Raw genomic sequence first — 15724 nt, 5'->3', positions numbered from 1 at the left:
CAAGGAAGACTAAGGATTGACATTATAGCAATTTGCAAAATAGTCCTCTGCGTGATGGTAAGACATATGAAAGGAGCGGATCATAGATAGCACACTTTCTCCGCATTGCTCAGTAGCAGCACAGCATAATCCAGCAGCTTTGGGATAGTCCATTGTACGCTTTTATATATACGTCCTGCGGCTCTCGAAAGCCGGTAATCAAAGAGAGTTGAGCCATGGCAGTCTTTTCCCAGTCGAGAAAATCGTCATGGCCAAAGTTTCCAAAGTTTCCCAACAGATAAAAAAAGCCCCGAATCGGCCACGGTAAGACATAATGGATGGGCAAATCATCCCTAAAAAAGCCATTGTTCGAGTCATGTGTGTGGCTGTGCGGGGATTCAGACCCTGTTCTAGCCACATGAGATCGGTTCCCGGGATTCACAAAATTCAGGGCACTAGCCACAAAAGGACTGAAAAATTGCTGCAGGCACCAGCCACAGTACCCTCTCTCCCCCATTTGCCCTTTTTTTGGACTCTGGAGATCAAATTGGCGAGATCAGGTGGGGTCCGCGCTAGTGGCAGATCAGCCCGATTCCGATGCCCGCGCTGACTCGTTCACTGGGTTCTCAATGCCGATCGGCGCTAGGACAGTATTGAGACCAATAGGAAGCAATGGAAAAAGTTTGCGAACGGTTAAGTTTGTTTTTGCGCTTTGACCAGGGGGAAAAAGTTAACTATGTAATGTAGGAAATGTGGCTGGTAAACTCGCTTCAAGCCAATCTGAATTTGTGTTCTCCATACCGTCGAGTGCTCACCGGTTCATGCAATTCACTAGCCACATGAATAACTACCCTGCAACGCGGAAAGTTGTTCAACAATTAGGCTTTTTCACTTTCAATTTTTGCCGAGAATGATCTGCTCGCATGTGGCGGTGCACCCGGCATACGAGTTGCGAGAAGATGATCTCCATCTCCACGGGGAGCTTCTAGGAATTTCCTTGGCCGTGGACGAATGGGTTTCAATGCGGTTTGCAATAGGTTCGCTATAATTCGTCGTCATAGAAATATAACTATTGGCACCTATGAGATGCATCTTTTCTTGGTAGCTTACCCGTCTTGCTCCTCTGATTCTCGGTCAAAGTCCGCGAGGAACCTAACTCGTACTAGTACCTGTGCTGGGTACCGCCCTGGTGCGTTCGAGGAGGGCACGGATACCGAGAAACCCTGTCACTTTCCGGGCCAGATCAAAATGCTGCCGAATTAGCACATATCGTTAGATCTCTCTAGGTTCGTGATCTATCATACGACATTATCGCACTGCAGTTCACTTGCTCGACACGCTTGGACTCAAATGATATCAATGATATCCTTGGCGGCAAAAACATCCTCAATGAGGACTAGTATCACGCGTGAGCTTGCCTTGATCAAGTTCCTAGAGCAGCGGTCCCTAATCGGTGGCGGAATATCGGATATAAACACACGGAGTTAAACCAGGAGTCGCATGGGTCTAGAAACCCACGAGGACTGGCGGGATGATTGGTAATGTCCAGCTCGCCATGGCTCTTCCCTCTGAAAATAAAAAAAAAAAAGGTCAAAAAGGAATGTGAAATGTGGGGGGCAATTAGGTATTGGATAGGTAGGAAGTCGATCTACAGTCATGCAACCAACCTTTTTGTGTTGGGGGGGAAAATGACGTCAGACCGGGCTGGCGAGATCGAGTGAGAAACCTAGGAAGATTCATTTACTGTTGAGAATCAAAACCATGCAATAACCAAGTTATTATGACTGAGGTACACCCCGTAGAAAGCCAGACGCCCTTCGCATAAACCTACAAGGGTATCTCGAAGATTCCTAGTAATATACACCTGAACAAACCGCGAACAAATACTCCCTATAGAATTATTTTGCTGAAATTTGCAATCGAATCAAGCAGAACGCCGATCACCCGCATCACCCGCATCCTCCCGTCTGCTGGGCCACTTCCAGCCAAGATTGTATCCCCAATCCAAGGGGATGTACTGCTCCGGTTGAATTACCCCATCTCGACCGACCCTCAACGGAGTCCATCCCCGCCTCCGCTTTTCGCTGAGGAGGTTCTCATGTCTCCGCGCCCAGACCTTGAAAGGCGTGTCGGGATCAGCGGCCCACCCGGGCTCAATGGGCCCGGATAAGGGCATCTGCAGGATCTCGGTGAGTGCGCTGAGGTTGGCTTCTCGGCTCTCTTCTAACGTCAGCTGCCAGCTATAACGCCCGGCCTGGCTGGCAGTGGAACTTGGTGGTTCGGGCAACATTGGAGCATCGCGGAACCTGGTTTCGCTGCCAACCCCATCTTTGTTCACACTTGATGAGAGATGGGTAACTGGCTCCGATGCATCAGATTCATGATTACGGTCAGGTCCCCTCTCCATATCCATCTCCATGTGGAGCTGCCGGGCTTGCTTGTTTTGCGGATTGCCATGCCTTGGTAGACTGACTTTGGAAGCTTCCAATCGGCCAGCCAAATTACCAGCAAACGATTGATTCGCCTCGTCACGATTTGCTCCCGGAATATCCACCGTCACCGGATCCTTGCATTGCGAGGCGAGCAGTTCGATAGCGGGACCGCTTAGACTTCGCTTTCGATACTCTGGGCGGGTGAAAGTGTCGCAAAAATATGACTCGTAAGGCTTAGGCTTTTCAACGGCCCGAAGACATGATTGCACATAACCTTCGTAATGCAACAGGTGTTGAATGATGAAATCGTCCCAGAGAAAAGATTTGAGCATGAGACCGCACTTTCTCAGTGCTTGCAGCTTGAAACACATCCTTGCAAAGTGTGTAAAGTCTCCTTCGTAGCATGGATAGTCTCGCTTGAACTTGTTGTACACTTGATGCGGCTTATCAACGCCTTCCTCGACATTCTCATTGCCTTCCTCGCGGTCTTCAGCTTCTCGGCATGGCGGAACCTCACGATCCATTTCATGACCGTTGAAGGTTTTTTGTCGTTTTGTCGCGGGTTGGTCGGTACCGAGAAGTTCTAATTTCCGTTTCTGCGACACAGCTGGAGCCTCGCCCGTCACCTCTGGAGATGGAACCCTTGGTGCATTGTTCTCCGCAGCCTGAGAATCAGCCAGTTGTTGAGACGGGGGAAATCGCAGAGACGACATTTGAGTTGAGTTCCATGGACTACTGTCAGGAACAATATCGTGAGACAGTGGATTGGGCTGGTGCGATGGAATGCTTGCATCGCGATCATCGTCGCCAGCCCCGTCAGATGCTCGCACGGGTAAGCGACCGGTTGTTCGAACATGAGGTTTCTTTTGTGCAACAGGATTACCATTGCTGTCATAAGAATTTGCAATCACAGGCTGTGACGATGTCTTGGCTGTCGCCGGAGAGCCCTCGTGTATGGACGGAGCCCGAGGAGAGTCCTGATGGTTATGACGCTCAGCGTAACGAGTTGACTCCTGCCATGGCGTATCCAAAATCTGAACCTTGTCCACGGATTGAGGAACAATGTAAGAGTTTCCGACGCTCATTTCGTCAGCATCATCGTTTGCCTCTCCAACAAGATCATCTCGGGCGGGCTGTTCAAAGGCAAGAGGGATCGATGTGTCCATGCCAGATTCGTCATCCAAACCATCTTGCATGTCCCGATCTTGGATATGTTGGGATGATACAGCCTTTTGGCCAACAGTGCTGACTTCATCAGCCGGATCATCTTGAACAGGCTGGTCAAAAGGAGGGATCAATGTGCCCATGCCAGATTCGTTTCCCGAATCATCTTGGAGACCATGATCTTGGATTCTTTGCGATGATGCATATTCTTCATTGGCTCCTTGCGTAAGTGAAGACGTTTCTATCGGTCCAGAGAGTGATTCTGCCCGCTGAACAGATTGAGGACGCGACGGTGTACCATTGATCGAGGACATGGGAGGATCATGTGTATTCCGTCTCCCATGCCCTGAATCTCTTTGTCTCGGACTTGCAACGCTTCGAGCATCGGGTTCCCTTTCAGCGCGCTGCAGCGGACTGCTATCAAGGGGTAATTGGGGAGGTGCGCGTTCAGGAACGGGGCTCGGAGACCACGTGAATGCGGATGACTCGCTCTCCGACCCGTCTTCTGACAAGGCTTCAGAGCTGGCTACAGTGGGCATTCCTGGGTCAGCCAAGGGCAGTTGGGGCTCCGGGGTAGATTCAGATATCGGCCCTTGGCCTTTCCGAAGTCGAATTATCTGCTCATTCCACCGTTGTATCAAGTTCAATGGAGCGTGACCTTGTGGAGTCGGCTGTCCGGGTTCAGCAGGTATCCAGCAGTCTTCGTCAAGAAGCTTCCTTTGGTCTTTTGGAATTCTGATGTCTTTTCGACGAATACTAGTCATCCCCTGCCATGGATTCTGGGCGCCAGCGTCAAACTTCTGCTTTTGACCTCTTGGGGTTGAAGTTGACCCGGACTGTGCCGGAACTGATCGATTTGTATCGTTGTCACTCGTATCAGGAGGCCTCAAGCGCTGTCTTCGTGATGATCCATGGATCACCGTGTCGCTTTGTCCAGTATTGAAGCCAGCTGTCTCTGGTGCTTGATGGCTCGTCACATCGTATTCCCGGGCAACGGGAGACGCGGGCTTTTGTCTTCGTGGAGTTATAGAAATCACGGCATCGTTTCCTCTGCCAATATCCAACTCGATCGTATTTCTTCTCAAGGCGACAAGGGATGCGGCATGATGTCCTTGTGGTGTACTTGGGGCGGCCGCATCAGTTCCCGCGTCGACATCCAACCCGACCCTATTCTTTTCCAATGCAACAGGAGAAACTAATTCCTGTCTTTGCAGTGTTCTAGGAGTTTCCGTATCGTTTCTTCTGCCAACGTCCGACTCAATTCCAGGGTCCAGTGCACCACTAGTTCGATGAACAGGAGGAACAGATTCTCTTCTCCGTAAATCTCCCAAGGCTATCACCTCATTTGCCTCCTCGATGGGCGCCCCAATGTTATGTCTTTGCGGTGGCGTTTCGGTTACTTTGGCATTGATTTCCGTAGTAGCGGGGTGAGCAGGGCTACGATTTTGTGGTGATCGCAGCTCCTTCGTAGTATTTTCCTTGGCGGCAAGAGATACTATGTCACGCACCTGCTGTGGCTCAACGTCAATGGCGTGATTTTCCCCCAACGATGGCGACCTAGAGCCATATTCCTCATGTGCTTCGGGAAATCTCGAATTTTTAGGAGTCGTCGGAGCATCCTGTGTCATCCTAATTTCCCGGGAGGAGACATTCGGAGTAGGCGTACGAACAATTGTGCGAGCGCTGCGGGGAGTGAAACCTATTTCTTTCTGCCGAACATTTTCGGTTTCCATGGCGTCGCGCCTCTCAGGCGTCGAGGATACTGCCGAGTTTGAAAAGACGGAATCTTTGACCGGACTCGAAGTCCGACGGGCGGGGGTATCTCGGAATCCACCACGTGCCGTGCCCGGTGATTTAGTAGAAGAACGGGAAATGCGGGATAACAACATGTTCGAATGTTGCTTGTGGCTCATTCTCAATAACTTCGGGCTCTCGAGCGTGTGATGAGCATCTGACGTCGGCATTTGCAAACAAACTGGCGCTTGAGTCGCCAATGGAGTTTTCGAAGGAGAAAATGCGTAAGACTCCCGGCGAGTGTTGCCTTTTTCGCCACTATCCTCGACTGTAGTCGAATGAGGTGCAGCGCGAGCCGGTGATTCTTCGCCACCATGATCGTGGTTCATGTCGCTTGCGTGAGCCATCTCCGTAGTCTGCTGTGAGAGAGCTTGATCAGCATGATTATCACGATTGGAATCGAGTATCACGCCGATAACTCGCTTCAACCTCGATGCAACGGACTGCATGAATGGTGCACGTCCAGAACTTCAAGTTCGATTCTCGAAGCTAGCTGGAAATTTTGCAACAATGATCGGAATTCCCTGGCCGTCACAGGAAACGAAATGTACCCTTCTGTGCTCATCCAGCAAATTCGTTTTAACAATGGGCGGCAATCTTTATGAGACACTTGTACAAGCAACTTCGACAGATCTGTTGTCCCTCTGCCTGCGCACGTTCCCCAGGGATGCTGGGCAGTCAATCGAAAAACTTATGCCCTTGCACGGACCACGACATGTATGGTGGCAGACGAACGAGCCTTCGAATCGTAGCTGGCATCCGGCAAGGATGGTCGACGATTGCAGTGCCGAGATTTGTAGCAATCCACTATCAATAAAGAAGCTATTTCAGTCAGTCAATAGAAATCTCACGCGATGCCATTGATCGAGCGACGAAGACAGAAGCAGCTTCTGGGATGCAAGATAGATTACAAACCGGAATCTGAGCCAGGGCCATCCCGAATGCTCTCTTGTGCCGATTCAGAAACCGATTTCAGACAGCTCTCGGAATACGTAAGCATCAATGAGACCACCTCGATAGCAGCAACGCTAGTAGTGAGAGGACACTGCTGGTACACCGTGACTGTTTGTCTGCCATTTGACAGACTCGATCGACCTAAACGGCGACTTTATCGCGATCTCAATTCACGTCAAATCAGTCCCAAACGCGACACGGGTGCATGAGACTAATCTGAAAAGGGCAAAATGCCATACCAGCCACAATTGGACCCAATTATGAAGCCCCGCGTCGTCACGTGCGCCCCAAAAAAGACGGTATTTGGCTTATAACAGATTTCTCTAAACCTAAAGAGGAATATCATTGTACAAATGTTAGTCCTGATTGGACATTAGCGCCACAATGTCCGCCACAGCTTGGCTCCTCCATTCACATGAATCACTGTTTACGGTAACTCAACGCCACAGGTTCTGGTACACTCCAGTGTCTCCGCGTCACCGCTCTCTTGTCGGGTATCTCATCATTTCCAGAACTTGCGAACTCTTTCCGAACAGACAAGTGATATATATGGTCGCATGCCATCAAAATAAACGCGCAGATGAGCTAGAGTTCAACCAGACCTCATGTACGAGTCCTCCGGTGGTTCGACTCGATCGCAGAGACTTGTCCGATAAATAGTGCATTACGCTCCGGCTACGCATCGATGCTGTCCTTCTGTCTTAATTTGCTTCGGGCAGCTGAGGCGCAAGACTCGTCATGATGTCTTCGCAAAAGCCCGCCGAGCCGTCAAGCCCGTCAGCTTCCTCCATCCTCTTTCCTCTCGGACGCCGCGGCTCTCGTTCTTCGCTTGATACGCGAGCGGAACGTGAGCACCTCAACGAGGCTTTAGATCAGATACACTCTGCCGCATATCAGTCCGACTCTCTCACCGTTTTCAACGAGTTTGCTCAACCTCCCTCACCGAGTACCGCGGAGCAGAGCAGTGCCGCAGCAGACCCCCACAGCGGACTCAGCGGTCTGTATAGTCGATTCCGGGCTTCTGTCGGAGAGGTAAAGAATATTGTCGGTGGCTCGACGAAGTCCTCGGATGCACCCGCGGTTGATCAATCAACGGCGAAGTCGCAAAACGTCGATTCATCTTCCCGCGGCGCGTTGGACACCACCTCCTCCCAGCCGAAGTCGGGACCAACATCCAAAACTCAGCCACCGGCTGTCGACAACCACTCGGTCGCTCCGGGATTGCGGGGCTCGAAGCTTTCTTCGAAACCGGCGAGTATATCCTCAAAGGCGTCTGTAGCATCGACGACCGGTCCTAAATCTCCCGTTCCGACGCTCGTGAGCGCGGCCGATCCTACGGTGGCTGAAGTAACGGTGAATGCTGTTAGAACTGACGCGCCAAGCTCCGGTGGGATACCTAACAGCGGTAAGCTCCAGGCGCTTCACGGAGCAGTGTCGCCACACGTCGAAAGGAGTGAAGAGTCGTTGCAATCATCACTCAGCGACCTCTCTGGTGGTCCTAACAGCCAGAAGTCGGCGTCTCCTGTATTGCTTGGGAAGCCATATCGTGAAGGGCAAACGTCCCTTGATTCCTCGCAAAATTGGAAACTCGAGAGCGATGTAGCCGTCCATGAGGACTCGAGGGCTAGCAATCAAGATTCATCGACTGCAGCATCATCAGGGCTGGATTCGCAACGCGATGGACGCTCTGGCACAAGTACTCCGAGCTTTCAAGCGACGTTGCATGGAAGCGCAGAGTCCAATCCTCACCTTACCTCTGAGAGTGAGTCCCCGGTGACCGTTTCAGCCAGTAATAGTGGCACAAAAGTGTCTAGCCTTGGGAGTTCTGTTCAAGATGGTCGGACTTCGACGGCTTTAACTAGTGCCACTTCCCTGGGAGACCGTGAAAGTGAGCTCGGCGTTGCATCGAAGCCTTCAGATGATGCCTCTGCCGTCAGACATGGCACGCGACCAAGCCAAGGTCGACTGCCAGGTTATGTCATCTCCCGCGCGTCGTCCAACGACAGTGCGGCGATTCCGACGATAGCGACCGAGAATTCCAGCTCCTCATCGTTGCAGCACCAATCTTCAGGTGGCCCGATTGACTCCCGGCAGAACAACCCTTCTCCTCTTCGGAGGAACCTGCTGAGTAAAGAGTTTTGGATGCGAGATGAGAACGCAAAAGATTGCTTCCTGTGTGGAGAGCCATTCACGACATTCCTTCGTCGGAAGCACCATTGCCGCACGTGTGGGCAGATTTTCGATTCCAAATGCACCGTGTTAGTCCCAGGGTCAATATTCGGCCAGTCGGGCTCTATTCGTCTCTGTAAACCATGCGATAGTATGATCAAGGCAAACGACTACGATTCATCCGATTATTCGGATGTTGAGCAAAATCCGCCGCCGGCGACCGCAAAGCCTATGACTCCAGAGTTGTCATCGAACGGATTCGGTAACCGTGGTCCTGACGACGATGATGATGCGTCTTCCATCGTGTCCCAGCCGATGGAGCATGTCCTCAAGACCCCCACAATGGCCATCCCGGCAACCAGGCGCAAGACGGAGAATGGTCACACTCGGTCAGCTGTTTTGGAAATCGATTCTGATCGCCCCCAGCCTCGGCCGACTTCTTCGAGGTCGGTTCGGTCTTCTACTGGTCTGAGAACTTACCCCATGGGCCACAAGCGGCATCATTCGCGGCAACAACATATGCGCGGTCCTAAATTTTCCCATGAGGACCGGGTCCCTTTCCAACGCCGTGCTTTGGAAGATGCCAACCAAGGTGCTCGCCTTTCCGCCTTTCACAAGGATAATATTATCGATCCTGATTTGGCGCAGTACCTTTCAGACGATGCATCAAGCGGTGACGAGCAGCCAAGCTTGCTCGCGGCCGTCTCAGAAGGTCCGTTGGCTAAGGGAAACAGTGACCAGGAGAAAGCATCCTTTGGCGGCCTCCTAGCAGCTGTGAAGAAAGGGCGCCCACGGCTAGGTGATCGCAGTACAGGTTATACCTCTCCGCGTGACCCCGATGAGAGCAGCGTTACCAGTTCTCGTGGCTTAAATATTCCCAGGACAGGTCGACGGCGCACCCATAGCGTGGCTAGCAGCGTCCATCACCGAGCTTCTCCGAGGGCGTCGAAAGACGGTACTCTCCTACATCAGGACCATCAGAACGCCAGCGTTGCCAGCCATTCAACCTCAACACAACCCCGGAGCGGGTTCAAAATGACGCGGAGTTCGTCCATGAGAGGGGCAAGTGCACCAGCGATCGAACTGAACAAGGTCAGCATGGAGCATGTCCGGAAGCTATTGCGACAACTCCTGAGAGATGCATCTGTCCCTCGACCGAATAGCTGGGAGACCGCTCTCTTGCCAATCCTCCTGCGGGCCACTGATGACGTGAATCCTGACGTTCAGTGTGGTGATGATATGGACATCCGTCACTATGTCAAACTGAAGAAAATTCCTGGCGGGCGTCCTGGTGACACTTCATACGTGTCTGGGCTTGTTTTTACCAAAAACCTCGCAACGAAGAGCATGCCGCGAAGTATTCCTCGCCCGAATATCGTCATCATCACATTTCCCATTGAATATGCCCGCCACCAACAGCATTTCATGAGTTTAGAACCAGTAATAAGGCAAGAACGAGAGTTTTTGGAGAATCTCGTTAACAGAATTGCGGCGCTCAAACCGAATCTGTTACTTGTCGAAAAGGGTGTCTCAGGCTTAGCCCTCGAGCTTCTTGAGAAGGCGAACATCGCAACAGCATACAACGTCAAGCCTTCGGTTCTTGAAGCGGTCTCAAGATGCACGCAGACAAGAATCATAACCTCCATGGACAAACTTGTCACGACCCCTGTGCAAACGGGCCATTGTGGCAGTGTGGATTTAAAGACCTATGTGCATAATGGTCGCAGAAAGACTTATATGTACATCTCGGGATGCCCAAGCGATCTCGGGTGCACAATCGTTCTGCGTGGTGCAGATTACCCAGTTTTGGCGAAGGTGAAGAGGATCACCGAATTCATGATCTATGTCGTATACAACCTCAAGCTCGAGACTTGCTTGATGCGGGACGAATTTGCGAGGTTACCCACATCAGAGGATGTCCTCAGAAAGGATGAGACAGCCAGCAATGCCAGACGTCTAGCGTCTGGTGATTCATTCACAGATAAACGGGATGTGCCTGAATCGAATACGGCGGATAAGCCTCGAGACAACGCTAAGGGGGATCTCTCAGCCGCGACTATGGAAGGGGAAGTTCCTGACGATATCCCGATGCCGACCTATTATGAGGACTTGGTCCAAAGCCATGAAACCAAGATTCTTTCTGCGTCACCTCTCGTCAAATTCGAGCCTCCATATCTATTGATGCGTGCTAGGGAGTTGGAGCGCAGACTGGCATATCTGAAGAGCTTACGTGATCGGTGCCCGCCGGTGAATGAGGGGGACGAGAAGAATAAGTCACACAAGTTCGTGCTCATCACTCCGGAGATGGTGCATGAGTCGCCAGATGATGCTCCAGAAAAGGTCCGCGAAGTGCTGCATGCGGTCCATGATGCGGAGTATGATCGTGCGCTGCATAACTACGAAACACAAAAGCGCCAATGGGAGGCTTTTCTCTCTGGCAATTCCAATCTCTTTGACCCTTACGCCCATCAAAACATTGTGGTCCTTTATAGCCTAGTGTGTACCACAACGTCCATTCCTTGCTCAGGGCCCGACATCTTCGCGCTGGAATTCTACAACGAGCATGAAAGTGATGATCGAAGATTCGAGGCAGATTGCACCCTAGGCCAGTATGTGGAATCACTCTGTCTCGAAGCACATTCGGTATGTGCGGCGAACGGCTGTGAGAATGCCATGATCAATCATCATCGTCAATACGTTCATGGTGAAGCTCAAATCAGCGTCTTTGTTCAGCCTTATCCATCTAAGCTTCGCGGACTGCAAGATACAATCCTGATGTGGAGTTGTTGCAAGATTTGCGGCAACGAGACGCAAGTCATGCCGATGTCCGAAAGCACATGGAGATATTCGTTTGGCAAATATCTCGAGCTGTCCTTTTGGAGTGTAAACGTCAGAGCGAGGGCCGGCGTCTGTCCTCATGACATTCACCGCGACCATTTGCGGTTTTTCGGATTTAAGGATATGGCTGTCCGCATCCATTACGATCCTATCAATCTTCTGGAAATCATCGTGCCCAGGACGCGGGTCACCTGGAAAGTCGACAATGACCTTCGCCTCCGGAATGAAATCTACAAAAAGTCCGAACACCGCATCAACAAGTTCATGTTGTCAGTCAAAGCTCGCCTGAAAGGCATCAACGTCCAGAGCGTGATGCCAGAGAAGGTTGAAGATTGTCGCAACAAGACGGAAGCACTCATGAAGAAGGCGAATGATGATCATACTAGCTTGATCAAACAGTTGCAGGACAAGTACATGAATTCGCGTTACTGGGAGGTAACTCCTTTCAACGAGGTCCTGCGATCCGTACAAGAAAAAGTTGTGGAATGGGACAACACATTCGCCGAATTTGAAAAGGATTTCTTCCCGTCAGAGAAAGATATCAAACGGTTGGCGTCACTTCAGCTTCGGAAGATCTTCCTGGATCGGGATGCATCTGCAACCACCCTGACACCCGGGGAAGAATCTCCAACCGCAGGCCAGGAACGAGAAGCTGAGGATACTGAGGGGAAATCTGAGAAGCCAAAACCAGTGCGGCGAATGACTTTGTCTCCGGAAAAGGCGCAGGATGTGTTGGTTTCGGTTGTTGAGGAACATTCTAACAACAAGACCAACGCCAACACAGACGGGGCGGAGTCAACAGAGCAAGATCCAGCAGAGAAGACTGCCGAGCAGGATGCGACGGAGAAGACGGCCGCTTCGGACCTCAAGAGAAGTTCGACTTCTCCTCCTGTCATCGGCAACCAGGGAGGGGCCGAGCATTTGGATCTTGCTGTTCAATCATCGTCGACACAACAGGACGAGGCCCGCCCGCAACCTACTACAGACACAGATACAGCCGATGTTCCTGGAGCTGAGACACCAACCTCGGAGTCCAGCGACAGACTTGGCGCAACACCCTCTCCCGACCTGACAGATAATCCTGACAGTCGCCAGAGGGCACCCATCAAAGCTCGCATGACACCGTCTTCTACAACACCCTCTGGCATTCCCAGGTTGGCAGAGGGCGGCACACGTTCCAGCGGAAAAGCGAGAACGCCACCGTTACTTCGTGCGCAATCGCAGCCAATTCAGACGGCGAAAGATAAAGCCAACGGTGAAGGACCAGCGGCAAGTGTGAAATCAGGCTCCGGCAACAAGACCCCAGGACCTCTCCCGAGTCCGCCTCCACAGGATGCCAAGACCAAGTTTGGAGATAAAAGGTTGTCTGAACGTCTTGGTCTGAGTGCTCTGAAATCTGGAAAACTTGCAGCAAGTGGCCATTCTTTGATTCCCCGCTCTGTGCCGGGCAAGAAGAGTGGCGCTCGCGTGTCCAACCTCGCTCGACACTTCGAGCAGCTCAGCAAAGAGTTTGAAAAGGAGCGCCAACGAGAAAGACTACAACGAGCTGCCAAGAGCAAACATTCGCGGGCATATCCGATGGCGTCGTCGAAGGCTATCGTTGAAGTGTATAGGAATGTTCGGGAAGCTGTGGAAGAACGCGAGCCTTCTGGCGAAGGTGAAGAGTCTCCGAATGGCAAAGAGACGCCTCCGAATGAGGGAGATCAGCCGCAGGATGAAAGTTCGACTCGGGCGGATGCTAATGCTAGCAGCAAGGCAACCGAGCCCGAGCAAGCGAATCAGCCGTCAACTCCGTCGGAAGGTGGTTCAGAGCAGCCTACGATGACCGAGGAAGCGACTCCCGAATTAGAGGAACCCCCAGAGGAACCCCATAGCGACGAAGATCAAGATCAGAATTCGGAACTAGTTGAGTCGCCGGAGGAATCGAAGCTGGCCCCTGAAGAAGACATCGACTTGAAAGATCTGCCTAAACATGAACGGAACACGCTCGTTAGGATGCTCACGAATTTCTGGGCAGAACGATCTTCTAGCGGATGGCAACCGTTGGACTATCCGCTAAGAGTCTCCGATCACGTTTTTGCGGACTGTAATATTATCGTACGCGAAGACGAGCCAAGCTCTCTGATTGCGTTTGCACTGGACTCCCAGGATTACAAGGACAAGCTGGCGAGTATCCAAGAACATTACGAGAAGCTCGATGAAGAGCAGGGCAATCCAGACCTAAGTCCAGAAGCACGGTATGAGCAGCGACTAGAACAGGCGCTACTCCGGGAGACGGGAACACACCTCAAGTACCAATGGCAAGAAGGGCAAGCGAAGATGCTGTGCAAGGTTTTCTATGCGGAGCAATTCGATGCCCTGCGCAGGAAATGTGGTGTAGCGGACCGCATAGTGGAATCCCTTTCACGATGCGCCAAGTGGGATTCCAAAGGCGGCAAGACCAAGTCCCTGTTTCTGAAGACGCTTGATGACCGGTTTGTGATGAAATCGCTGTCGCACATCGAGACTCAGGCGTTTCTCAAGTTCGCGCCCGCTTACTTCCAAATCATGTCGGAGGCGCTGTTCCACGAGCTCCCGTCCGTGATTGCCAAAATGTTTGGGTTCTACCAAGTCATCATCAAGAATCCAGCAACTGGGACGGAGTTCAACTGGTTCTTGCTCGTCATGGAGAATCTGTTCTACGATCGATCCCCGACGCGCATCTTTGATCTGAAGGGCTCCATGCGGAATCGCAAGGTGCAGAGCACGGGCGAGCGCGACGAGGTCCTGCTGGACGAGAACATGGTAGATTATATCTACGAGACGCCGCTGTTCGCTCGGGAGCACTCCAAGAAGCTCCTCAGCCAAAGCGTGTGGAACGACACTCTGTTCCTTGGCCGGCAGAACGTCATGGACTATTCATTGATGATCGCGATTGACGAACAGCGCCATGAGCTAGTGGTCGGGATTATCGACTGCATCCGAACTTACACGTGGGACAAGAAGTTGGAGTCCTGGATCAAAGACCGCGGGTTCGCCGGCGGAGGCAAGAATCGGCCTACCGTTACGAGCCCAAAGGAATACAAGAGTCGCTTCCGCGAGGCAATGGCGCGCTACGTACTGCAGGCGCCAAAGTAAGATTTCTCTCTTTTTTCTTGTATGAGGATTCAAAACTAACTGGGCATTCAGTTGCTGGCATCAATTCCATTCTACGTACTTTGACAATCGACGGATCGAACAACACCTCTCTCACATGAAGCCTCCACTGGAGGAGAGCACAAGCAGCAACAACACCAGCAGCAGCAATCATCCGGAGGCAAATAATGAACAGCAATAAGTGATGAATACACAACATTCCTTCCGGACGTGTTTGTTTATTGCATGGCATGACCTGATATGATGACGTCGATAAGCATGTACTTTGCATTATGGGAGTTTGGCGGATTGGATCTGATGATGTCTGTTGCATGAGAATGTATATGATCTCGATGGCAAGGGCGTCACGGGCTGTTCATTTCTGTTTTCGATTGATTTGTATGTAGAGTACATGTACACTGCAACCGCGACCTTGTATCATCATACTTTGGCATCGCAGAGAACCCGATAACTAACTCTTCTGGTCCCCTAACCGCATAGCCCATACATTTACCAAATCACTTTGTACTTACTCTGTACACTAATCTGGCAAGTACCTTGTATTTACTCGTAGCAGCTCGTCCTCTCTGAAGTCTGGACTCTGCACACCTCTCGGCAGATTCCGGGTTCGGATCGACGGAGAATGGATACTTGACTATCCTCGGGCCAAAGCTTCACTTCTCCCCACACTGACGTCTCTTACCACGCAACCACCTATGTATGTACCTCGTAGAATATCCGATGAAGAAAACCAGAATCAGCGTAGCATTCTTAATTATCAGGAATAGGGAGTTCTCTACATGTATTCCAGTATGCAATATAACTATATGAGTGGGATGCAGCTTCCTCGGTTTAACCGGTTTCTCTCCAAAATGATCAACAACTGAACCCGAGGAGAGAGAGAGATCGGTAAAAAATGAAAATATCACATGCGTCCCTTGGCCGGAAATGATTTAAGATCGAATATGTCATCGGATCGGGATCTGAACAAAAGTGCAAATCGGGTTCTTTTAGAAACCCCCCCCCCCCTTCCTCCATTCCCGAAGTATGCCGATGGATAAAAAGATGGCGGGGGAGACTTGATCCCTCCTTCTCCTCACGCGGAGATTTGAATTAAAGGAAAGCGCCATCAATTGATTCTAAATTCCTCGTCTTTGAGTTGATGTAGGAAAGTTCTCTATAAGCACGGTCTGAACAATCTGCAGGTTTACCATTGTCTATCAACCCAATTTATATCAAAAAGCAGAGCCAATACACAAACTGGACTGAAGTGCTAACTT

At 51.3% G+C, this 15724-nt stretch overlaps 4 protein-coding genes across 4 annotated transcripts; 1 reads left to right on the top strand and 3 right to left on the bottom strand.

Moving 5' to 3' along the window:
* Nucleotides 1-9: 9 nt before the first annotated feature.
* On the bottom strand, nt 10-1536 carry VTN49DRAFT_4886 (uncharacterized protein; the record flags this gene model as incomplete). The annotated part of the gene is made up of 6 exons (XM_069412881.1): nt 10-94; nt 926-1021; nt 1090-1102; nt 1149-1230; nt 1284-1295; nt 1498-1536. 6 exons carry the CDS (start codon nt 1534-1536, stop codon nt 10-12), a joined length of 327 nt encoding a protein of 108 aa, XP_069266805.1.
* A 367-nt stretch (nt 1537-1903) lies between these two features.
* Nucleotides 1904-5818, bottom strand: VTN49DRAFT_4885 (uncharacterized protein; the record flags this gene model as incomplete). The annotated part of the gene is made up of 1 exon (XM_069412880.1): nt 1904-5818. One exon carries the CDS (start codon nt 5816-5818, stop codon nt 1904-1906), a length of 3915 nt encoding a protein of 1304 aa, XP_069266804.1.
* Nucleotides 5819-6060: 242 nt separating this feature from the next.
* On the bottom strand, nt 6061-6369 carry VTN49DRAFT_4884 (uncharacterized protein; the record flags this gene model as incomplete). The annotated part of the gene is made up of 2 exons (XM_069412879.1): nt 6061-6191; nt 6285-6369. 2 exons carry the CDS (start codon nt 6367-6369, stop codon nt 6061-6063), a joined length of 216 nt encoding a protein of 71 aa, XP_069266803.1.
* Nucleotides 6370-7061: 692 nt separating this feature from the next.
* Nucleotides 7062-14646, top strand: VTN49DRAFT_4883 (uncharacterized protein; the record flags this gene model as incomplete). The annotated part of the gene is made up of 2 exons (XM_069412878.1): nt 7062-14443; nt 14499-14646. The coding sequence occupies 2 exons, from the start codon at nt 7062-7064 to the stop codon at nt 14644-14646; spliced, it is 7530 nt and encodes a 2509-aa protein (XP_069266802.1).
* Nucleotides 14647-15724: the final 1078 nt, after the last annotated feature.

This window comes from Thermomyces lanuginosus (genome assembly GCF_041956635.1).
Source record: "Thermomyces lanuginosus strain ATCC 200065 unplaced genomic scaffold VTN49scaffold_32, whole genome shotgun sequence".
Lineage (NCBI taxonomy): Eukaryota > Fungi > Ascomycota > Eurotiomycetes > Eurotiales > Trichocomaceae > Thermomyces > Thermomyces lanuginosus.
Note: the sequence above shows the minus strand (reverse complement) of the source record. Positions and strands in the feature narration are given on the sequence as shown.